This window comes from Mustela lutreola, chromosome 4 (assembly GCF_030435805.1).
Source record: "Mustela lutreola isolate mMusLut2 chromosome 4, mMusLut2.pri, whole genome shotgun sequence".
NCBI classification, from domain to species: domain Eukaryota; kingdom Metazoa; phylum Chordata; class Mammalia; order Carnivora; family Mustelidae; genus Mustela; species Mustela lutreola.
The window spans coordinates 122,650,334-122,676,428 of record NC_081293.1 but is presented as its reverse complement, the minus strand read 5'-3'; the positions used below and the strand labels follow the sequence as shown (position 1 = coordinate 122,676,428).

Below are 26,095 nucleotides of genomic sequence, written 5' to 3'. Positions count from 1 at the left end.
TAAGAGACCAATGAGGTGATCACATCAGTATGTGCCATGTCTCAGACTCTGTATTCAATCATTTGCTCATGTCTTTGTTCATCCTGATCCCTTGGCTTGAATAGCTTATCTTTATTCTTTGTTGAGACAATTCTAACTCATTTTTCAGGGCTGAGTTTACACATCAGCTCCTCTGATGTTTATCTCAACCTCCACCTGGTAGAATTAATTACATTTCCTTTGGATTTCCATTGCACTTAAGTCTTAATTATGAATTATGATTTCTATATGAATGTCAAAGTATCTCTAAGGAAAGAGGTTATCATTTCTATTACTGTCAGCAGAATCCTGACAGTAGTACATGGAACGAGGAACTCTTCTTTCTGATGGAAATTAAAAAAAAAATTTTGGCCTTTTTTGTGTGTTTCTTTAAAGTATTATTACAATTTAATATTATATCAATATAATTCACTTTTGTTTGATAAACTTATTCTAAATTTATCTTATGAATTTTAAACACAGGTATCCCCACTGACAGTGATTTGCTGTCAACCCTCTGCCCCCCTCCCCAGCCCTTGACAGCTACTGACCTGTTATCTGTTCTAATAGTTTTGTAATGTTGAGAACACAGTTTAAATGGAATCATACAGTAGGCACATTCTGAGATCAGCTTCTGTCACTTAGCATAAAGCATTTGAGATTGTATCCCGCAGTGTGTTTATTAGTACTTTGTCCCCCTTCATTGCTGAGGCATTTTCCATAGCATGAATATATCCTAGTTGGCTGATCCATTCTCATACTGAGGGGCACTTGGGCCATTTCCAGTTTTTGGTGATTATGAATAATGCAGATTGTGGTGAGCCAAATTCCAAGATGAGCCTGAGGACTCAGACCCTGTATCATCCCCTCCCCTTCAGTTGGGGGTAGGGAGGGACCTGTAACTTGCTTCTACCCAATAGAATATGACAAAGGTGATGTGATGTCACTCCTATGACTAGGTTATATTGTAGGAAAAAGGTGAAGGGAGTCTGCTGGTGTAATTAGTTCCCAGACAGTTTTCTTTAAGCTGGCAGTTGCTAACCCTTGTCAGTAGATGGCACTAAGGAACATTCCAGAAGGAAGAGGTGGTCTTTGGTTCTAATCTGGTTCCTTCCTTCACCAGGTTTCTAGTACTTTTTCTTTATTGTCCAGACCCTGTTTTCTAAGTGTGAGGTGTCCCATGGACACAAATTTCTGCAGCACCTGGCCGTAGGTCTCAATTCCAGCAGACGCAGCAGGGGAGCCCAGGAGCACATGGGCTGCACCCCAGAGGGGGCAGATTGCTGCCTCCCCTGCTCCCTTTCCTCACCATGCGGGGCCAGTGGGCTGGTCATCCACAGAACCACCCAGTTCACACCCTGAAGGCATGCTAGGTTCTGTAGAGGGAGGCCTCTCCAACAGGGCATCTGTTCAAGTGTTCCCCTGATGCCCCATGCATACATGACTTTCTCTGTGGGCCCAAGCGTTACTGCTCTTGCCTGGGGACAGTGAACCCCTTTCAGACCTGGCAACAGCACAAGTTACTCCTCCATCCAGTGGTGGGAAAGCACACTTTCTCTAGTGAGGTGTGAATCTCCCCTCCTAGGGTTTTCCTTCCTCAGGCTTCCTTTCGTCATACTTACTCTCTTGTCATCACTTCATCATGGTTTATATTGAACATCTCCTGTTTAGCCCACTGTATCATTTTTTGGTCACTTGATTGGATCCAAACTGAAAACAAAAATTATAATAAGCTACTCCTTTTACCACTCAGGAACCACATATTTGCTGATTATCTATTGAAATTACCAAAAGGATTTTACCAAAGCAGAAAACTTGCCTCAGTGTATGCTCCTGAGGAGGAGGCTATCATATGCTAGAAGGTCCAAGAATGTTTTATTATCTATGACACAGAACCAGATTGGAGGAAAGCATTTAGGGTCGAATAGTGCCACTCAACAGCACAGTGCCTTCTTATGGGATTTTTCTGGCAAACTCTCAGGACCTTGCTGGGAACAGGCTGGGTGAAACCCATTACTTGCAGGACATTAGAGCCTGGCCTAACCATAAAGTTTTATGCAGAAAGCCTACAAAACAAAACAAAACAAATACACACAAAACAACTGACCCACAGGGTGGCAGCTTTAGCAAACACAGGAGGGGGAAAGCACAAGTCAACAAGCCTTGCACCCGTGTTGTTTTCCTTTTGGGACTTGCTACAGGACTCCCTTCCAGTCCCTTCCCATCAGGTGGCTAAATCACTGTTGAGATCCTGTAACATTTGGGTCAGCTAGATGTGTGGGAGGACAAGTGACAGGAGTCCAGAGGACCCTGAAAGACTTAATGGGGAATGGCTCCCCTCGCTTCAAGTCATACCAGGCCTGTAGACTCTGCTTCACTCCAGCGATGTGTAAATAAGAATCCATGAACCTCGGGGCTTACAGAAGATGTTCTGAACCGAAAATATTGTAGAACTAGAGAATGAAAAATATTTGTTGGAGGAACACAGATAGAATGTAATATTTGACATCCATGTAAACCCAGCGTAACATGGGCTCTGTGAGATTGCATATCAGAGATGCTATAAAGACTGGATGGAAGTCTAACGCAGCTTCAGCAGTGGTTCTCCAGATACTAGGGTTATGAAGAGTCATCATTTGCAACCTTTATTTATTAATAGTGTACATTTTCCTCCATAATGATATATTGATTCCATAGCAATGATATTTTTTCAGTCATTTATAACCCTTACAAATTGCTGCCTTTTCCTCTGTAAAGAGTTTAAAAATAAAAAGCAGAGTCAAATTAAAAGTATTTTTTTCAACCTTTTCCCAGTCTGATTCCCTTTTCCAGAACAAAACACCACCCCCAGTTTGAGTTGTATCTTTCACACCTCTCTTTTTCTCTCTGGAAGTGCTCAACCCAAACAGTGTGGGTGTGTGTATGGGGGGGGGGGGGTAACTTAAAATCCCAGTCTCCTATTGTCTGTGTAACTTGGTGCAAGGCACTCTTCCTCTCCATGCCTCGATGTCCTCCTCCATAAAATGAGCTTATATAGTAGTATTCCATGTATAGGGTCATTGTGAAGATTGGACTAATACAAGTAAAACACCTAGAACAGTGCTTGACAAATAGGGACCGTCAGGGAGTCATCAGCTCTCACTGGCACCACCACCAGCAGCATCTCATTCCTTTAACTTTCCAGTAGGAACCGCCCTCGTGTGTTAGTGCCCTCATGTGTTCATTCACAGACCTGAATTCCTAGTTCTAACATACCTTTTGATATCTCCTATCAAGTTTCTGGTATCTCCTGTTGTTTAAAAAGTATCCAAATCAGTAAATCAAACATTCCTAGAGTGAGATTTGCCAGATTTGCCAGGATTCCTTAGAAATCTTTTCTTTCATCTTTTCCTACTCTGCTCCTCAGCACAGTTAAGATATTACTCTTTTCTCTCTCACCCATGCTTAAAAACCTCAGTGTTGTGTTGTTAACCCAGCTTTCTCCCCCAAGTTGAATCAAGAGCTATGTGATTTTTTTTTTTTTTTTTTTTTTGGCTGTGTCTTTAAACTACCTTTCCAATTCACTCCTCTTTCTATTTCCTTCTGCCAGAACTATTCTTACCCCTGACTGCTTCTCCTCGTTTCCTTAGGGTCTCACTGGCTCTTCAGTCTGGCTTTATCTCTGCTGTCAGATTAACTTCCCGAAACAATAAGTCTTTTCAGAACGTTCACGATGTACCGTTGCCCATGGAATGAAGGCCGCCGGAGTGCCTCATCTCAGACAGCCCGTGTCCTTCACAGTCTGCCTCTAACCCACTTTCTGTCTTCTGTCCCTCCCGCTCATTAAACTTCCCCAGTGCGAATCTGGTGACAGTCAATCAGGGCCACTCACTCTTTTCTTACCCCCATCTCTTCATCTTGAAATGTTTGTTCCTCCTTTCAGAGTCTTCCTATAGAAGAGTGGTTGAGGGGCTTCGGAATTCAGCCTTTCTGTTTCTAGCTGTATGAATTTGGGTCTGTCTCTTTATATCTCTGAGCCTTGGAACCTTTATTTGTAAAATTGGGTAAAAATACCAGTCTCATAAGGTTGTAGCGACAATGAACTAATAAACAAGTAAGCAACGTTCTTGGAACAATATCGGAGACATCGAAAGTGTTCCCAATATAAATCCTAACTATTTTTTGTTTGTTTGTTTGTTTCCCTGGGAAAAACATTTCAGGGTATTACCAGTTCGTCTTTCAGCCCAGACCACTCTGCCCCCAGGACTAAAATTAATTTCCAAGTTGATGTTGTCATCAGAGTGTGTACCTCATTATAGCACTTTTCACGCCGATGCACTCATTATAGTAATTATATTTCTATATCTAGAGCCTGAAAGACATTGTTCTCATCTTGTGATGTTCTTTGAAGAATCACTGTACATTTAAATACCTATCTTAAGGATTTGTAATAAGCAATGAAGGAGACCATTTAGGTAAAAACGTTTTGTATCCTAAGGGCTCTGCAGGAATGAGCCTTTCAATGACTAGCACAGTGCTACACAGAGTAACGAAGTGAACATTGGAAGAAGACCCCCACTGAGATGACGCCATAGAGTGTGTACGTTAGGCGCAATGTTTATTCTCCATTCTGTTATCACAGATGATGGGATTCTAGTGAAAAATGCTAGTTGTCCCTTTTAATTTGATTGTATTTCTATTCTGTCTCTATCCATAGGCATGAGTTGCCACAAGAATCATTAAAAGCAAGAAGCATGCTAAGGATATGCTCACCTCCCTTTTGTGTTTGTGTAATAAGCTGATTTTTGTGGTTTGAAGAAGGGATGGATGAGATGCAGGGAGAATGACTATGTCATGGAGCAGGTTTTCCCGTTTCAAGTATATAGCAAATTCGGCTGTAGCCTGGACATCATAAAACCAGAAAGGGTTTAATGATTATTAGCTTTGAAAATAATTTTGGAATATTCTTCTCTAACTGTATGAGAATAGCATAATGAGGAAATAATCCCCCATATGCATATTTCCTACGCCCCTAAGAAAAGAAACCAGGAATCCCTTAACCTAGACTCCGATAACCATGAAAGACTACTCATTAGCCCTATTTTCCAGAATTCCCTTTGTTGACACCGTTAACTCCAAGAGCTGTCTGGGTCCAACCAGGACTGAATGACAAATCAGCTGTTAGGGAGCGTCCCTTTCCCTGCAGCTGTCCCGTTCTTACTGTGCAGATGGTGAATTGATTTTTCCTTTACCAGCAATTCTTTTCTTTCTTCTCCACACAGGACTATGATCCTTTGTGATCATGTTTGACTCAGTCAGCAGTGGGAACACTCAGAAGATTGAAGAGTTTTCAAATGTGTCCAAGTGAAAGGGAACAGGGGTTCAGAAATGAGGAATTGCTCCAAAGGCTGTCTGTAGACTAAAAAGGGGCTATGACTTCCTCCCCATGAAAAGTAGATATTCATAGTTTTATAAAAAGCATCTTTGTCCTCAGAAAAGAATTTTGATTCTTGCTTCATTGTGGGTGGTCAGAATAACAGTGAGAGTAGTCAGCCCCAGAGAAGGTGGGGAAAAGCAGTCCAGAAGAGAAGTCCAGATCTTAAAGTTAACTTGAGTCAAGATGGATCTTTTCTTTCCATAGAAATGTCTAAATAATCACCTGCCTCTTTCAGTTAAATTTTTAAAAAATATGCATGAAATTTTATTCATGATTATTTTTAGCATCCTCCTATTTTACAGTTTTGATGTTATCATTAACAGAGTAGTTGATGTTAATATTTCATATTTCACATATTGATATATACTTTTATTGTCATATATGTGGATGATTATATACACATGTATATAAATTAAAATATAAGTACCATGTATTTTATCTAAGAAACAGACCCAGTTTAATTGCTCATTTATGCTGTATCAGTTATTTTATTATATAGTATATAGAGAATATCAGAAATTAAACCCTGCTTATATTGTACAAATATTTACTACCACTATTTTTTTCCTGCTAGATTTGCCCTAAAATCTCTATATAGGATAGATGTTCATAATTGCTCAAAAAATAACCATTTGTAGGTACATTCTTAGGATCTTATTAAGCAACTAAAATTATGAAATAGAGACCATGGTGCCCATTACAGCAAAACTTTTTTTTTCTGCATCTTTACCTGTAGACCTGCTTTGAGTATTATATAATTTATTGATGTAAAGAGATTCCAAGTCAGCTACCTTAGTAACTTACGCACAGTGGTGTGTTTCAGTTGCAATATCCATTGTAAATTTAGCACCAGATTAACTGGGTATCCCAGGCAGGGATTGACCAGACATACTGTGATAAATTTTCTAATTAAATTTGACTTTTCCGGAATCAAATACAGATCATCATAAGGTAAATGAATCAAATTACAACCAATGTTATAATTATTAGAAGACAGGCTCTGCTGACTTTTCACATAATTAAAATACCAAATTTCTTAATTTCAGAACAAGATATTTAATTATAATATGACATTTTCTCCTGTGGCCTTATAGGGTATGCCCAGCAAATATTTCAGCAGCCATCTCTCTATTTTCTTAGGGTTATTTCAGTCCGTTGCAGTTCTTTTTATTTAAAAAATGGATTGCACCATCTTTGTCCTGCAGGTACCTCTTCCAGCTGACATACCTCTTCTAAGTCTTCGTGATGTAACTCTAATAGTTCTCATAGCTTCTTTGCTTCTTAGAATAAAAAGAATATTCCAAGACTATTTTGTACTTCTGTGGGCCCGGACTATTTTTTTAAATTTGTTTTGTGATCTTTATTGGTTCCTGGGAGTTCATTATATAATAAGGAAAGAAGAAAGCCTCTTTTTGGCCGAAAAAATGTTTATGGTTTTTCCCCATGTCAGATTTTTTTTCTCAAAATCATTAAGCTCTATTATTCATCAGTCTTTCTTTGATGTCTCCTAGATTCTGTGTCTTGTTTTAAAAGACCTTTTCCACATTCAAGATTTCATACAAAATTTTTATGTCTTTTTCTATTCCTTGTATAATCCTATTTCTTATGTTTAAATTGTTGATCAATCTGGAATTTGGCTACAGGGCTATGGGACATGAGGTAGTAATCAAACTTTTTTTTTTTTTCCATATGGCACTCCAGTTGTCCAAACACCATTTATTGAATAATCCATCATTTATCCACGGGTCTTTGAAATACTATCCATATTAACGTGCATTCTTATACTTATGGCTTCTCATCATATAAAATAAGGTTTTAAAGTTAACTGCAAAACAACAAAACAAAAACAAAATAATACAGAATGAAATCAGTATTATGCACCACTGTGTTTGATATAAAAGAGCTGGTTGCCAACCCTTGGATTTGTAATAGGTCGGTTTTAGCTTCCTATATAGTTAGGTCATATTCAAATTTTCTAATTCTTAAATTTTTTAAAATATTTATTCTTATCCTCACAGCAGTCATAGGAGGGAGAAACACAGAAATATTGTTTCTTCTTTTTCTCAAGTGTTGAAATTGAGGTTGAAAGAGGTTACAGGACTTGAGCCATAGATCAAATCAGAGGCTTTCTTATCTTCACTTGGTATTAGCTCTCTTTGTAAAAACATTTCGACTCTTACTTCAATTCTTATTCCTATTCCTGTTTTCATTCTCCTTCTTTTTTCCTAGTAGTTTATTAAATAGCATAAAGACTTTATTTCTGCCATTGAAGTGCAGTTAATATATTGTTTCATGAAACAAAATTAACTAGTATATTAGTTGTAGCCACCTGTTGATTTTGGCTTTCTATTTGTGAAATTTACAATTAGAAGGGGTGTTTTTGCTTAATTTTTATGGGGTCCCAAAACAGTCGCATGCATCATGTTTCCTAAATTCAGTACTGTTTGAATGCTTGGAATCTAGTAGGCTTCTTAAATGCTTGCGAATTACCCGTATGTATGTACTCACAGTGCAATGGAAATAATGTTAAAAGAGATAGGTAGCATAGCCTATGGGAGAAATTTCGCTTGGTAAAGTCTCTCAGAATATCAGCAAAGTCATTTTTCAGCATCGTTTCCTCATTACATAGGGAGGAGAATAGGAATTCTAGAGAGTAGGAAGAACTGAGTTCCCTTTTCCCAAAGGGAAAGTTTAATGGAAGAGCAGAGGGTGTTATCAGGCATACAACTTTTAAAGAAAGTCAGCCAGCTTGTGCTGCTGGAGTTTTGATGGGATGGTGGGAGTCAGAAGGCAGAAAGCCCAAGGCAGAGCTGTTGAGATATTGTAAAGGTGAGATATTATAACAGCGAGGAAGTACCAGAGAGAGAGTGACATGATTATATTTGAGAGGGTGGTGAGGAAGAGGTAGGCAGCTAGGATGATGCTATTTTCTAATAAAAGCAGGCTTCAGGACAACATAATAATTAACATTTAAAGAGTATTTGTTTCCAGTACTATTAGTACACCAGGCGTACGTTTCTGGTAGACAGAGCTAATAGTGTAGAATTTAAGAGACTATTGGCGTAAGATGAGAGTGAGGAGACTGGAACTGTGAAGTAATCAAAGGAAACACGAAAGTGAGGCAAAGATTATTTTACCCACAAATACCGATTTAAGCAAATATTTATTTACAAATCAGCACAAGACAATTGATTTAGAATTTTACTGTAGATGTATCATATATGCCTTTAAAAAATGTTTGATAGCATCTGCAAGCGATTCAAATAATGTTACAGGAAATAAAACATTTGAACATATAATTTAATAAATAGATAATGATAATGATAAATGATAAATAATGATAATAATGATATAAATAATGATAAATATTGATAATAATGATAATGATAAATATTTTCTTCTTTAAAAAAATCTTAATACATATTTTCAAACCCTGACTATACCTTAATTACCTCATACAAGACACTCAGCCATGCACAGCAGCACAAACATATATCCCGCTCTCCGTCTACAATGGTAAGTAGGATGGATAATACTAAATGTAAAATGAACATAGAGTGAAGTTAGAAGACACTCTTTGAAAATTGCTAAGCCTCACCCTGGCTCTAATTTCTCATCTATGAAAAGAAAATAATATTTGTGAACAGTATTATTGACTCTATTTTACCTCATGGTCTTATTTTGAAGGTGAAACAATATATGCAAGAGTAGTTTCTACATTTTAAAGAGTTATGCAAATATGACATTGTGTTTTAGAGATTAAAAATGTCAAAAAAATTAAAATGCAAAACTATTAGTGTCAAGATGTTGACTTAAAATTTCACTCCCATTTTGTATTTTTTTCTGCTAGTTTATTCAGTCTTTGGGAAATGTTCCAAATGTTATTTAACACGTTTTTATTGATTGGCAGAAGAGAAGAAAAAATTGTGCAGTGAGTCACTTTCAAAATTATTTTGCTACAGGTTATTAGATAGCTGTTATGTAAAGAACTGAAGTGCATGATAAGGTAATTTATTCTAGACATTTACTTATCAAAATTGTATCTTTATTGTTTATTTTTGACGGGTACATGTTTATATGCCTTGTGTATTTTATGACTTTTTCTCTAATCATTAGAAGTAGTAATAAAATAAAATAGGGGGTTATTTGTTTTGTCCTATAGTATTTGTAATGCCGCAGATTTTTTCTGACATCTTTCAGAATTTACCATTGACACTCAGGGCAAAAATAGTTCACCACACCGACTCATTTATGGGAAACTCTCATTTCATTTAATTGGTATCCCATTTAACACCTGATACGCAGTAACTCACACCTCTTGAAGATAGCTTACAGCAGTCTTGCTGGGTTCCAAGCGCTCTCCTCAAGGCCTGAAGGGGAAAATTCTCCTGGAAAGACACATCATTTATTCTTTAAACTTTTTTTTCTGAAGAGCCCATGTATCTGCCTACCTTTGCAAACTGTGCACGTCCTGCTTTCTCTCAAGCACAGGAGAACCTATTGAAAAACTTCTTCTTACCACACTGAAACAAAAAGTGTAGGCCACACTACTAATGCTAGTGATGTCTTCTAAATTTAAGCCACATTACTCAGGCAGAAATTCCAGCTGTTAAAACACAGATAATGGAAAGCCAGTGTAAGTACTGACCAACATTCTCAATAAGGTTAAACACCAGCATTACATATTACTTGAACCAGAAGCGCAATTGTTTTGGGGTCATTGACAATGTCATCGTGCCTCCAGTTTTCTGGTTGGTTTAGTGGCTGAATTCCACTTCAGGGAAGAAAATTACATTACTCGCCTTTTAGTATTTTATTGGATTGTGCACTAAATTAAACACTGCATTTAACATCACAATGAACTCTCAAATGTGAGAAACTTCATTCTTGAATTTATAGTTAATTTTGGAGTCAGCTTGATCTGTGCAGAACAAAGCAATAGATGTTTGGAATTGGCCTGTTTTCTGTTATCGGTATTATCCAGTCTAGGATAAATTTTTCTCCTTGTACTTCTTCTTGGCAATTTCCACATCTCTGCTGTATGAAATTGCAAAAATAATATATTGAGTCCTGGGGAATTAGGTTGAATCAAACCAATGTGTCTTTCTTTCATATGTAGCTTAACAGGGTAAAGAAAGCTTTCAGTCTAAAATCATGAAAGATGAGGTAAATTATTAAAAACTGCTGCCAAGTTAGTTATTTGATAAGAATTAAGAACTCAATTTTTCCTCTTAGCTCAGTATTGAAATTTCATGACCATACACCACAATATCAGAAGAATATCTTGTTGAGAAAAAAAATCAGTCATGTGGAGAAATACCTCCATGTCACACCTCCATATTACTTCCAGATGCATATTATGATTAATAAGGTCATTGGGGATAAAACAAACACCACTATCATTCTTCAGTATTTGATTTTATTTTTAATAAATGCCAGGGAGAATTTAATTGTATTTATCCTAAACCTTAAGGTATTCATCCTGTTAAGAATCCCTTATAAATTGTAAAATGTATATGAAAATATATTATCTTCATGAAATAGCTTGAGAAATAACATATCTCTTCTTCCTTTAGTTGTTTTAACAGTGTGATAGTTTTACTAAAGCCAGTGGCAATCAAAATGTAGAAAAGCAATAGGACCACGATGTTGCTTCATGGGCAGCTCTCAGAAAGCATGCACAGTCTGTATATATCGTCTGCTTTCACATCAGCACACCTGTCTACAGCAATCTGTGAGTTCTTTTAGATACAGAAGAAAATAAGCAAATGCAAAAAGAAAAGAAAAAGTTTGTTTCTAGAAAGGTAGTATTTTTTTCAAGTGTCATCAACAACTGTGCATTTATTATGTGCCAGTTACTTTATTTGATAGAGGGGATCAAAGATTAACATCACATGGGCAGTTTCCTCAAGAAAACCCTACAAACTAGTAGGAAGGAGGGTCACACAGGCAATTATAATGCAGAGAAGTAAATGATACAAAAAAGGGATACACTGATGTTTGGTGGTAGGGTCTCTCTAGGAGAGAGATTCTAGGGTCTCTCCTAGAAGGCGATCCCAGGGCAGACAAAGAGTCAGATCAGGATTCCTGGGGGTTCTAGGATCTCTGCGGAATTGTTAATATTATATGGACATTATTATCCTGAACACTTTGAAGAGCCCAAGTAAGAGATCTTCAGGAAGCTACAAGTAGTTCTTAACAGCCGGCATGTAAGACTGTGAGAGCAATTTCAGAACTTTCAAGGGTTCAAACACCTTTTCATTATTTTGTTATAAATATGATAGTCTTCAGAATGCACATCCCAGTAGTTTTCAAATTTAAGAAGTATCACACTCTCCAGTCCAATTTGTCATTGTCTTTTTTGTTGTTGTTGTTGTATTTGAATCCTGGAATATTATTCACCAAGTGCTATATATAGAGGAAATGACTATACCCTCTAAAGTTTAGGATCTTCTTCTCTTTGTGCATAAAGATAACATTGCTTCTCTAAAGCAAGGGTGCTCCAGTGGTTTATCTTTTTTTTTTTTTTTCTTTTTACACAATTAGAAACTGAAGAACTGGAGCACCTGGGTGGCTCATCGGTTGAGTCTGCCTTAGCCTCAGGTCATGATCCCAGGGTCCTGGGATCAAGCCCAGCTTTGGGCTCCCTGCTCAGTGGAGAGTCTGCTTCCCCCTCTCCCTCTGCCTGCAGCCCCCTCTCTTGTGCGATCTCTTGATATCTCTCTCTCTCTGTCAAATAAATAAATAAAATCTTTAAAAAAAAGGAACATATGCATTTTTTAAACTAAAATACTATCTCTGTCCTTTTTTCAAAAATATGGATTTTTAACAGTGATATAAAAAGCAGGCGAAATAACCTTTTATTATTTTTAAAGGACTATATGTCGAGGCAGCTATAGCCATTAATCAAGTAAATGAGATACATACTTGAAGTCTTCTGTGTTAAAGTGGAAGGGTTCAGTCAAGGGACATGAGTTTGGACAGGAGGCATAGGTCTGTGAAAATATTGGAGTATCCAACGCTCATTTATTCTCAGGTTTAAATGTGAGGTTTTGTAAAAGAGGATCCTTTTACAGACTCAGCTAGATTTATATACTGCACAGAATCAGGCCTCATACATAACTAAAAATTCCGCCTGATTCTGGGTTCCACTTCTTTTCCTAAATGTTAAGGTTCTAGGCATCTTTTCAAATATAAGATTCTGCTGATTCAAGCAAAATTTTCTTGAAAGTCAAAGACACTGGTATGTCAGATAATTGAAATCTCAGACCTGTGCTGAAATTCGCCAATCAACAATAGCCTCAGGAGCCTAAGTGGTACTTAGACCTTTGAAAACCTGTGACTTTTCCGAGAAATTGTGACTTCATTCCCTTCACCTAACTACAGTCCTTTGAAGTCTGAGATTCTCTTAATCTTAGAGTTCTTAGTTTGCATTTTCTATGTTTCTTCTACTTGACAGATTTTTTTTTGAAGTTTTTATTTATTTATTTGACAGAGATCACAAGTAGGCAGAGAGGCAGGCAGAGAGAGGGGAGGAAGCAGGCTCCCCGCTGAGCAAAGAGCCCAATGTGGGGCTCCATCTCAGGACCCCGAGACCAGGACCTGAGCTGAAGGCAGAGGCTTAACCCACTGAGCCACCCAGGCGCCCCTGCTTGGTCGTTTAAACTTAATATATTGTGCTGGCTCAAATAAATATGCAACACACTTGTTTTTCGCTTGCAGTTTCAATTTTAGTGTTAAAAGTGTGTAATTTTATCCATTAGGTAAATCACCTTCACCTGTCATTGGTGATAAAAAGTTGAGTGTCTGAATTCTGAAGTTGTAGAAAGTCTTGATTTAAGAGAGCAGTTCAGTATATCTCTTTAACAGCTTTCTCTGACCAAATATTTGGACATTTGACTGGAGTAGAACAAACACAAAATGCATGTCCTACCTACTTTGTTTCAAGTAACTTCTAATGTTGCAGTGACTAAAGGGTCACCCAAGTATTACATTCACGCACTTGGTCACTTTTTCCTTCACATAACGCTGCAAGTCAGTTTTCCAAATGGAGATGCAGACCGTTCAGCACAAGTGTTAGCTGGGTACACCAAGAATTCTCTCTCATTTAAACAAACTTCTTCTCATGTCATTGTAAATTTGTCATCTGAGTAGCGAACACAAAAATGTCTCCAATTATTTATGGGTGTTCTTGCTCTCTACAGATGTGTGCAAAGTGTGTAAACAGGAAAAAAATTGGGGGGTTAAAAAGAGTTTTTTGGCTTTTAGCCACCTCTGAGTGAGGAGCCTCCATTTGTCCCCTGGGCTGTGGTTCAGTTCCAGGAAGGTTGTAGGGGTCAGGTGAACTCTGCATTACTGGAAAGGTTTTAGAATCACAGGGTCAGAATGGAGATTTTGGAATCAGAGAGAGGAAGAAAAGTGTGTCAAATAAGAATGGCAAGATCAGGACAGAACAGATAATGGGAAATAAGGGGGGTGGCTAAGAAAGTCAAATTCAAGTTTGAGAAAAGTGGCTGCAAATCAGAAGTTACTCAGGACTTTGGGAGTGTTTTGAGGTTCATGGTTCGCAGATGGGCAGGGCCATGGATAGCAGGGGGCAGGATCAGCAATGTTCTCTTGCAGAGTATTTTTTCGTTTCCCGCAAAGTTTTCAATATTGATTCTTATTGTCACTTTTCCAAACTTTCTTTTTTTTTTTAAGATTTTATTTATTTATTTGACAGAGAGAGACCACAAGTAGACGGAGAGGCAGGCAGAGACAGAGAGAGAGGGAAGCAGGCTCTCTGCTGAGCAGAGAGCTCAATGCGGGACTCGATCCCAGGACCCTGAGATCATGACCTGAGCCGAAGGACTGAGCCCAACCCACTGAGCCACCCAGGCGCCCCTCCAAACTTTCTTTTACCCAAACCATTTATAGCACACTTAATGAATAATCATTATGAAAATATATTAATGAGAATTTTGAAATCTGAGAATAGAGAAAATTTCGGTGGTTAGGCACTTGCAATAAGAACCAGTGAAGTAGTCGTTTTTCATAGAAGTACTTTCAAGCTCTTATTTATGTGACACTATATGTCACATATAGCCTGAAACATTGCTCATAATGTGACATTTATCTATACATCTATATTCCAGTAATTGTTTATGCAGCCATCATTTTCTAAATTATTAAAGTTAAATGTGTATACCAAGAATATGTGATGAAGAAGAGACATGATTGGAAATAAATAATCTAAATTGATAGAAAATTTTATCAGCTTCTTTTGCAGACCCTTCAGAAAAAATCAATAGTGGCCTTTGTGGGAAAGCAGTCAATTCTGTATTTATCATTAAGCCTCCCTTTTTCTTTTTTAAACCTCCCTTTTAATAACCTTTTTTTTTTTTTAGCTTATTTTCATTCCTTTGGCATATTTACTGGACACCCCTCAGAATAACCATTACTGTCCGCTCATGTGATTAAAAACTGTTAATGTCTTTTATTTCATCACCTGTATACTTTCTGGGAGGAGTGAGAAACTCATATGGACCTGAAGACTCATATATTTATGTACAAAACCCAGTTTGGCTTTAAGAAACTCAGTACTCATGGTATCCTGTTTACACTGTTTGCAAAAGGTCAGGTTTTTATATGTCTTATCTGAGCAATTAGATTCTTACTAAAATTGGCAAATACATAATGGCTTTTCTGGTTTATCTATTGTTTTTGTTTTTGTTTTTGTTTTTCCAAGGATCCCCTGTTTCATCTGGAACCACAGAGGTCTGAAAGAGGAAGGGGCAGATGTCCTTTCGATCCCAGCTCCTCCTTCATCTCCACCTTAGTTGGTAATTATTGTTGCCACAGACATCATTTGGTCGCCATATTGATTTTGGAACTTCGCTTAGATTCTTCTGGTGTTTCTCTATACGTGTGTTAGAGTCATTTTTATTTATGGGTGCTGGAAGCAATGATATTAGATTTCAAGTCAGGCTAAACTGAACCAGTTTTGACTCTAAGATAAATGCAGCTACTCTGAAGTATGTGTGTCTCGTTCTGGAAACACAGGTTTTATTTAGTATCTGATAGAAAACATCCTGTACTATGACCGTTTACTATTCAAAAAAATGCAGTTAGAGAAGTACTTTATAAAATCCTGGCTGGAGAAACTCAACTATTGCAACATATGTTAGTTCTTTTTGTTTTAATTACTCTGTAATTTTAGGAAAACTTTTAATATTCTCTTCTTGGTGCCCTTCTCTGTATCAGTAGAATTCATCAGAAGGTTATCTCAGTTGAGAACTTTAAAATTATTTATCTAAACTCTTGTTTATCTAGAATCTTAACAATAGAGGTTGACCTGTTCAAACTTCCACTAAATGTCCACATTGAAATAATAAAATAAGTTGGCATGTCTGATCTAGATTTCCATTTGATTCCGTTTAATTAGATGAGGTACCTCACCTGAGTACCTCACTTAAGACACAATGAAATTATTTTTCTTTCTGTTTATATTCTCGGGGTTTAATGCTGACACACTTGGCAAAGTACTCCAGCACTGTGATGGTACAGACAGATGGGTTCCCAGGTACAAAGCTGAAGTGAGCTCTTCCTGATACCTAACTAGGAGCTATGAGGAGTCCTTCTTTTCTCTCAGGGTTGTGAGGTTCTGATATAAGTATGGTACAGATGTATGGATTTCTATTACATTTGCAACACTTAGAGTTATAGGCTAATATTAGGTCACCCTGTTGGCAGAAAATGGGAAAGTGTAAAATAACATGTGGGGACTTCCCATCCTAAATAAAAGATTAACACTGAAAACTCCCCACTGATGAGTAATCAGAATACAAGATTTTGAGTTGATGCAGATATTCCCGTGAATTCTAGAAACTGTGCAGTCCCTGAACTTATCCGGATAGTTCATTTTGATGGGCCTTGCGTCCCACTCTGTACTCCCCATCCTGGTCATGGCACTTATATCTATGTCAGCAAAGTTTTATATATATATATATAGTTGACCCTTGAACAAGACAGGTTTGAACTTCATGGGTCCAGGCATATCCAGTTCTTTTTTATGAATACAGTGCAGTACTGTAAATGTATCTTCTCTTCCTTATGGTTTTCTTAACATTTTCTTTTCTGTAGTTTGCTGTAAGAATACAGTAGGTAATAGATAAAACATGCAAACTATGCGTTAATCAGTTGTTTTGTTATCCGTGAGGCTTCTGCTCAATTAATAGTTAAGTGTTTGGGCAGTCACAAGTTATATGCAGATTTTCAGCTTCATGGTCAGAGCTTCCAACTTCCATGGAGTTAGGGGTCCACTGTATATCTGTAGAGCAAAGACCTTCAATTAGCGCTAATTATTAGGGAAAGATGGATTTGCTTCAGGCCCATAGTTTGAAAAGGCTCTAAAATGAGATTTCACATAGTAAGTTCTTTCAAAACTTGCTCCAAAAGATGTAATATTCTTAAAGAGTATAATGTTTTAAAGAAAAATAGTATATTTAAGATAGCTAGCGTTCCTCTGCTAACCTGTGTGTGTGTGTATAAACAGAATATAAGGAAGGGAGACCTTAAATATGAAAATAAGATCGCCTAAGTTTAAACTTCAGTAGGAATCAAAGTCTTGGGAGGGACACTGAATGGATACCAGCTAGATCTATGTTACAAATGGCACTGGATGCATTAAAATACATTCATTTGATAGATAATTTTTTCTAATGCTTTCAGTGCTTTTGGGGGATAATTTCATAAATTTAAAATTTGAATATGTTTGGAAGAGATTTTCTTCTCATTTCTTTTACCTTACATCTTGCACAGAATAGGCCTCCTATAAATATTCATTGAATAGACTCAATATTCCTAAACAGGCAAAAAACAAATTTTGGGATATTATTCATAAGAATATTATAAGTGATACTGAAAGTGGAAAATTACAGAGTAAACACTACTTCTGTGGTGAAATCCTAAAAAGATTAGCACACCATTTAATTTTAACATTTCATTTAAATGGTTTAAACAATTCCTTTAGTCACCCTGCCACTCACCACTAAGCCTCCCTGGAGCTTATTTATGCATGAAACCGGAAACTTAAAACTGAATTTTTTTAAGAGGGGAAATATTACTGGAGGGACATTTCCCAGTGAGTTTCATTGAACTTCCAAATCAAATTACACTGTGCTGACATGGGAAGTGCTTGCCATCTGGGTGGCTGTTCCACATATTCAGAAGAGAAATCAAATCATAAGAGCCCTCCAAACTAAACACAAACACTATAGGAATAATCCCTCCAAAAAGAAGAACTAAAAATATAATTCTTCACCTTTATCCACTAGCTTTCATCCCAAAGTACCTTTGAAAGATTATTCGCTCACTGTAGATACGAGGTGCCACAGAAACCCGATAACCTCTACCTGAGCCAGCAACGCTGAGAGAGAGGAAGTAGGAATAATTCACCCAGTCAAAAAAACAGCAGGAGTTTGGGCTGGAAAAATGGAGCTACCTGTGTTGGAATTTGGCAAGCCCGCTGTAGCTTACTCTGACAGGGAAAGAATGCATAAATGTGGTATTTTCTGGCCACACATGTTCTCAGCTGATGGGTTAGGACAAGACTCCGGCAAAATGTTGACCATCTTGAGGCCACGATCCTTGTTTCTTTGTTAATTGTGGGTCACACTTAACTCTTGAGCGCCTGTTCACCTCAAGTTGTGCTTTCGTGATAAGAAACTCGAATTTGTAACAATACTCATAAAGGTAACAAGGCCCCAAGGAAAAAAAGGAGGTGCTGGAAAATCAAAGGATGTCTTATAATTTCTTAACTTCAGGTACAGTTTTCATTTCAGTTACCTTAAATTTAGTTGGCTGAAGATCACGTGAACTAAAAAGCATACCAAAAACTGAATAAAGAATGATTATTTGTTAGGTAAAAGACAAGTTAATGAACACGTGAACATGTTTTAATTAAATTTATCATCTAATTTAGAAATGAAATGTTAGTATCTCGCAGTGATTCCATGTGAAACAGAATTAAAGGAGTGAAACAACCTCTTTGTTTAGCTCTGTTCTGAATGTTCACAAATCAGTCAAAATGAAATGATACATTAATTAGGGTTGCTCTCCAAATGCCACTTGATATTAACATAATTTATCTTGGTGGCATATAAAGTCATATCACAGGTGCAAATATTTCTACACATTTAGCCACATTTTCCCCTACTGTGATGACAATTTTATATTGAAAATGGTCTTCAGTAAGTGTCTGAAGAATATAAGACATTACAGCCTGGTTTTAAAAACACTTTGTTCAAACAACAACTTACTTAGTAAAATAAATTGATGTATTACTTGCCTATACCTTTTATTTCATCCAAAGATAGAACTTATATTGCTATCTAATTACTGGATTTGGTGACTAGCCAAATAAAAATTCAGGAAATACAAATATATATATTTAAGAGAGGGAGAGGGGATGGTGAGAAGAGGGAGAGAGAGAATCTCAAGCAGACGCCATGCCCAGTGGGGAGCCCAACACAGGGCTCCATCTCCACCAGAACTGAAATCAAGAGTTGGATACTTAACTGAAATGAGCCACCCAGGCACCCTAGGAAATATTTTCTTTATGTCATATATCATTTTGGCCAGCAAGGAAAAAATACTGGCTGACTCTTTTTCATCAGCTCTGTTGGATATACTGTTGCAATATTCTTAATACGTTTATAACACCTTTAGTAACTGCAGGATTTTCCTTATACCTTGCCCTCTCAATTCTATTGACTTTCTTAAAAAATATTTTATTCTGACTCAGATTTGTAGTTCCAGGTGTAATTTAATATTTACCATACCTGACATGACTATGACATGTCATGCTAACATGCATGTTACTAGCATTTGGGGGAAAACCACTCTAATCTGTCACATACTTTTGCTTTGCTTTCAAAGTGTTAGCTTTGTTATGAGGATATTTTTAGGATGACTTCTCAAGTTAAAGACTTACTAAATTTTATTTCAACAAACAATCATGAATAAAATATCGTAGGCCCTGAAATTTTCTTTCTACATTCTATTTGGTCCTATCTTACCATTTTAAGCAAATAAAATTACAAAAGTTTATAGCTGCTGAAATTTTCTTCCTGTACTTTTATTCATAATAATGAGACCTTTGTGAATATATCTCCTCGTTACATATTCTGTACATTGAAGGTCAGTGTTGACTGAATGAAAGGGAGTTGGAATATATGCAGAGGAAATTTAAGTGAGTATTTCAAGCTATCAATGGCATTAATTTTTTAAAACAGATGTTCCTTTTAAATTAATTATATCCAGGACAGAGTTATGAATGAGTAGTTCTGGCACAAAATATGACTTAATCATATTAGAAAAATAAATGAAAAATCTTAAGTGAAGATAAAATGTATGTCTTTATAAATGCAACCTCTGTAAATGTAACAAATGAAGTATATCTCCTTATTTCTTGAATCCACCTCAACTGTACGGAAATTTAGACTTAAAGTCATTCCTTTGCCATGTTCCTGTCCCTGAAGAATGTCTATAATTTCTTATCCAACTCTCTTGCTCTCTCACATTTGGTGCAATGCCAGTTATCCACATGCTCGTGGCTTCTGGCTTTATCTACTAGTGTCTCTGAGCCTCTTTGGATATTTTGCTTATGGATTCCTCAAAACAAACCAACAAAAATGATAAGGCTAGAAGAAAAAAAATCCAACTACAACTGTATAACTAATTCAAGGATATATTCTGCCTGGTTGCTTTTAGCACCCTAAGCAAAGTGTGACTGTGAACTGGGATGTGAGTATTGGAATATATACCTCACTCATTCTTATCCATCCTCATCCTCGTGCATGTATTTTGTTTTATATGCAATGACGCATGTTATAGTGATTCTATAATACAGTGCATCTGATATTTGAATGACTTTCTAACAAAATTATATAACTCAGTTATGAAATGAAGCAGTTAATTCCATCGTTAGTCATGTGCTGTCCATGAGGCAAATATATTTCACATTATTTAGTTGTGTAGACGTTTACAACACAAATAGGAGAAATGCTTGAGTAAAACCTAAGAAGATAAAAAGCTTGGAAAACTGTTGATGTTTGTCTTACCAAACAACTAAAATCTGTATTTCTAATGTGGTAACTAAAAACTCAAATCAAGTAATAAGTATCTAGCCCATGAGCAAAACTGCTGAGAATGGTAGGTTTCATAAAACGTGAAGGCAATGCAGTAGGCTTAACTGAAGCTTCAATTAGAATTTGTTCTGATAAAAGGAATTATGTAGAAAACTATTGTAATGATGCATTTTAACTTAGAATTATTTACAGTGGATTTGTTTTTATATATTGGCAAGAGTCAAATGATTCTTACTTTCTTTCATATAAGCTGTTTAGTGTAGGCAGTCTTTGGGGGCTGAAACTATTAGGGACAAACGCTGGAAGAAAATAGAGTTTTTGTGTTCATGAATTAAAATTATTAAATATAGGAACAAAAAATCAAGGAATTCTGTTATTCATATAAATGCCTAATATTGTTTCTTTCTCTTAGTGTTTTTTACTGAAGCTTTATTGAAGAATCAGAATCTTATCCTGAGTTTTTATTGCATTTCATAGCTTTATTTAACTTAAACACCTAAAAGAATTTTTAGATATATTCACAAATTAATTTACTGTGCTCTTCATGGATTTGACAAGTGTTTATTGAGCATTTCCTATATTCCAGACACTGTACAAGATATTGGGGGAAAAAGAATATATAAGACACATCAAGAGGCCTACATTCTAGTGAGGCATAATGTCAAATGTATAAGCAATACATTAATACAGTAGGGTGAGCAATATGGTAGAAACAGGCACAGGGGCTTTGGTGGTACTAGGAATCACTACACTAACACAAGTTTAGTCAAGGAAGGCATCAGAGAGGAAGTAGGCAATAGTCAGGCACATGGGAGGTGAAGCAGGAAAGGAGATGCAGAATTTAGGCAAAACATTTCCAGGCAGAGAGAATGGAAAAAAGTTGGGCAGGCTCAAGAAATTACAGGTAGGTCTCTGTGATTTTACAAGCAATGAAGACCATGACACATCGAAAAGCAGATTTCAAGCTGGGGGCTTAGTGTGACAGATTTCCAGTGCAGAACTGTTCCCACTGTTACTGTGTCTGTACAGAGAGCCTATGTTGAGCATGACAATAATAAGTTACATTCACCTGTCAAAACACCCTGCAGATGCTCTATTTTTTTTTTATTATAACCACACTTGACCATCTAAAATTAACATGACATCCGTCACCCTCAGAATTCAGTGCTATAACAAATGAAATGTAATATATGGCATAAAAATCAAGTTGGTTATTTATATTCAGAATATTGAAATAGATACCAGTTAAACTTGTGGCTAAGCTAATACATTTATTAAATATCATGTCTTCATAGACCTACAAAACTAAAAACTTGGATAGTTCTATTCTTATCATTGAAACTCTAGAAGATGTTTTTTATTTATATGAAACCTTTCTCTTTTTAGTCCATGAAAATATGATTTATCCAGGTTTTTTTATACTCTGTAAAATACCAAGGTATTGATTCACAAATTTACCCTAATTATATCAAATGGTTATAATTTTAAAGTGTTCAGTTGAGATGTCGTACATATGTACTTTATGTATTGCTGTAAGTAGTATCAATTATAATGATGCTGAATGGCTCATTTAATTACTATTAGGTAATAGTTGTGCCTAAGGCTTATTCTACTTGATGATTTCTCATAAAAGTTTTTTTTCCCCCTTAGGAAGATTTTTTACCAAACATGACTATTATCTGTGATTATGAATTTATTTTGTTCTTTACACTAACAATAAGCTATGAAAGGAGAACCTTTCCCTTCTGAGGAAAATCTAACATTTCCAACAGAAACACATTTGGTTCCATTTACACAGCATCGGGTTTTTAGCACCTGTCTGGTTTCTTTGAAGTTTAAGTCATGCATCTCATATTGTGTTATTTGAATTGTTCACAAACTATTTTCTTTTATCTGAATACAAAAAGGGAAATTGGGTAAAATTGGTAATATATCATCTTTTCCTTTGTGCAGATAACGTGCCTTGGATGTGGTATTATTTGGTATTATAGGGCTGCCATCTAGTGTCTCCAAGGGGTACTCGTTTGTTAAATTTATGAAGTTGATTAAAATGAGTAGAACTTTGATAGGGTGTTTCAGATTGGGATAAGTGCAATAATTGTTGTGAACTAATAAGAAGATTATTTTCTCATAATAGTAATGTTTTCAAATAGTGAAGTTCTAGAAGTCTTTTAGGATATGAAGCGAAATCAGATATTAAAAACTTAATAGAAAATTGTCATGATTTTTAAGAAATTTATTTTTTTGTACCTGTTGTGCATTAAGCATTTGGCCAAGTCCACATAAGAAAAATAAGTTTTGTTTAGAATAATTCTCCAGGGGTGCCTGGGTGCTCTGTTGGTTGAGCGACTTACTGCCTTCGGCTCAGGTCATGATCCTGGGAGTCCTGGGATCGAGATCCGCATCGGGCTCCCAGCTCCATGGGGAGTCTGCTTCTCCCTCTGACCTTCTCCCATGTTCTCTCTCACTCTGTCTCTCTCTCTCTCAAATAAGTAAATAAAATCTTTTAAAAATAGGATAGTTTTCCAAAATGGCCTTTATATTTTATATGGGGAATATAAGTTAAAAAATAACAAAAACATTTCAGAAAAATCCTCATTCTGGTAGTTCAGTAGTCAATGACCTAGCTCTTGTGGGTCAGCTCATTCTTTTATGCTATAAAGTTGATGTTCCCCAAGGCCTTTTAATGAATTTAACATGACTCTTATCCATGTTCAAGTAGTGCAGAATGCCTCCCGCAAACAGTTTATATCCCTAACCACTAAATGCATTTTATCTCAAAATATGCCTTCACCACACACAGATATAACCTTCTGATGAATAGAACATTAACTGGCTCTGATATAAATTATGTTGCTCTTTTTCCTTCTGTTACCAAAGAACATGCTTAAATAAGAGTTCTAATGTAATTTTTTCTATCAAATTATGTTTTAAGTCCAGAGATAAAGCATCTTTGTTTTTCTTTTCTGTAACTTTCCTTATCACACCTCTTACTTAGCGTACCTTCTCGAGTGTATGGAATGAACTCAACAAATCCAGTTTTGTTTTGTTTTTTAACCCGTTAACTGGAAAATTTTCAAATCCAAAAAAAAGAAAGAAAGAAAGAAAGAGGAGTAAAATTTACACCTTTATACCATTTACCTGAATTCATCAATTGTTAATTCTAATACGTTGCTACATTTACCTCTTCTTTTCCTGTTTCTCTCTTATTACATAGATGTATAGTTTAAAAGCAGATTCCTTTGTGGGAAAACCTGGATTTTATTTATCTTTTTCCTGTATATTTTTTAAATATTCCTAGTGGATTTTGTGAACAAAAGAAGCTATTTACACTTACTTGTCTTTGTATAAATGAACGTTAGTTTGTTATTATAATATTTTTAAAAGCTTATTTTTCCTAAGCCTTCAAATTCAATCGCTATCTCATTTTTTCTATTTTTAAATCTGCTATAACAAAAGCAATTATCTTTACTTTTTAAAAAGTAAGTCATTAATTCAAGTTGAAAATAAACTTCTCTTATAAAGTGTCCTGTTGACAGCACATTTGATTACTTTCTCAAATTTTAAACCATACAAACATATTTGGTTTATTCACGTTTTTTTTCAAAGTTTTAAAGGCCTTATCTTAGGAAAAAAAAACCCTTTATAAATATTGAAATAATTTTAAAAATCTAATAAAATTTATAACATGAGGATCACCTGGGTGGCCCAGTTGGTTGAGTGTCTGACTCTTGATTTTGGCTCAGGTCTTGATCTCAGGGTTGTGGGATCAAGTCCTAAGTGGGGCTCCATGCTCAGCAGGGAGTCTGTTGAAGATTTTTCTCCCTCTCCCTCTGCCCCCCACCTCTCTCTGTCTCTCTAAAATAAATAAATAAATCATTAAATAACTAAAATTTATAAACATGAAATCAAGTTCTCTTAAATTCTGTTTATGTACTTGGCTGGATTTTTATACCCGTAACTTTAATAATTCAAATTCTAAAATCAATTATTCATTTAAATGTACTAAATTAGAGATACAGTTAATTTGAATTCTCTTAAACTTTAAAGCACTTCAAATGCCATATGTACATATTCCATATTTAACAGGAAAACATTAATACATTGAGCTCAGTATCCGCTCTATATTTTTAAACCAACCAGAGTTGTATGATACTCCTTATGAGAATTGTACTGCCCTAAATTGAGGGTGCTTCTTCTATTGATTTGATACTATCATTTGCTTCTTTTAGAGATTTTTGCCAAAGACAGGACACCTGAACTGCATATGTCCAGGACAATGCCTCTGGTCCCACTCATGGGCACTGGTTATCTTTTGTTGTCCCTTGGACAAAAGAGAACTCCCAAGTTCCTAAGCTTGAGAGGTATTAGTCTTTCTGCAGTTCCCTTTAACTTTATTTTATTTTTCTATTATATTTTTTCCTCTTCCCATAAGCTATTTTAATGTTTTTCTGGTTATTTCCAAGGACACACATTGTCGTTTCTTGGGAAACCCTGGCGTACATTTGTGATTCCTTGATTTGATTTTCACTCTGGGTCCTCCACCACGTGTTATAACTAACTTCGTTCATTCTGTTAACTGATTAAATTATAAATTCTCTATATCATTCCCATCTATGCCACAACTTAGAAATTTAATGACAGTGAATTGGATTATTTACAACTTTGTCAGACATTGTGGTTCCTATACTAAAATCATGTTCATGGAAGCAATCTCTTGTTCCAAGAAGGATTTGAGTTAGCTGTCTTGCATATAATACCAATAATAATAATATAAAAATTAATAATAATACCCTGATGATATAAAGGATAAAAGAAGTTTAGTAAAAAAAAATGAACCAGCTTACTTGTCAAATACTCATATCGGTTTGGGGCACCTGGGTGGTTCATTCGGTTACAAGTCCGGCTCTTGATTTCAGATCAGGTCATGATCTCAGAGTCATTAGATCAAGCCTATCTGTGGGCTCTGCTCTCAACAGGGAGCGTGCTTGAGATTCTTTCTCTCTTTCCCTCCCCCCAGTTTGTGTGTGTGTTCTCTCTCTCAAATATATGAATACATCTTAAAAAACAGATTCATGTAGGTCTTATGAATATATATGCCAGCTGTTGTTTGAAGTGCTTCACTCTTTACAATACTTTTGAGCGCTAGTCCTATTTGGGAATGGGGAAACCGAGGCACAGAAAGACTAAGCAACTAGCCCAAGCTCACACAGCTCATAAGTGGCAGTGGATATTCCAATCCTAGCGATCTCACAGTACCATCCATGCTCTTGTAGTAGTATTCATTTCACAAGGTCATATACACAGTATATGTTTGATGTCACTGTGGCTTATAGATTGTTGTCAGATCCAGAAACAAACACTGGCTTCTTTTTAACTCCTTTTTCCATGTAGGTAGTGAATTATTTACTGGACTCTACAGTGATTACTGGGGCAGAGACGCTGCAGTCTTCCGGAGCATGGGGCGACTGGCTCACATTCGCACCGAGCATGACGACGAGCGTCTGTTGAAAGGTAGGGTTCAGGAGGAAGG

The 26,095-nt window shown here is 36.3% G+C and overlaps 1 protein-coding gene across 1 annotated transcript in view; it reads left to right on the top strand.

Moving 5' to 3' along the window:
• Positions 1 to 26,095, top strand: part of SEMA3E (semaphorin 3E) — a 255,031-nt gene that overhangs the window by 185,007 nt on the left and 43,929 nt on the right. Inside the window, exons 5-6 of the mRNA XM_059170981.1 lie at positions 15,162 to 15,255; positions 25,957 to 26,076. Of these exons, the coding sequence (XP_059026964.1) occupies positions 15,162 to 15,255; positions 25,957 to 26,076 (214 nt within the window). The remainder of the gene's footprint in view (positions 1 to 15,161; positions 15,256 to 25,956; positions 26,077 to 26,095) is intronic.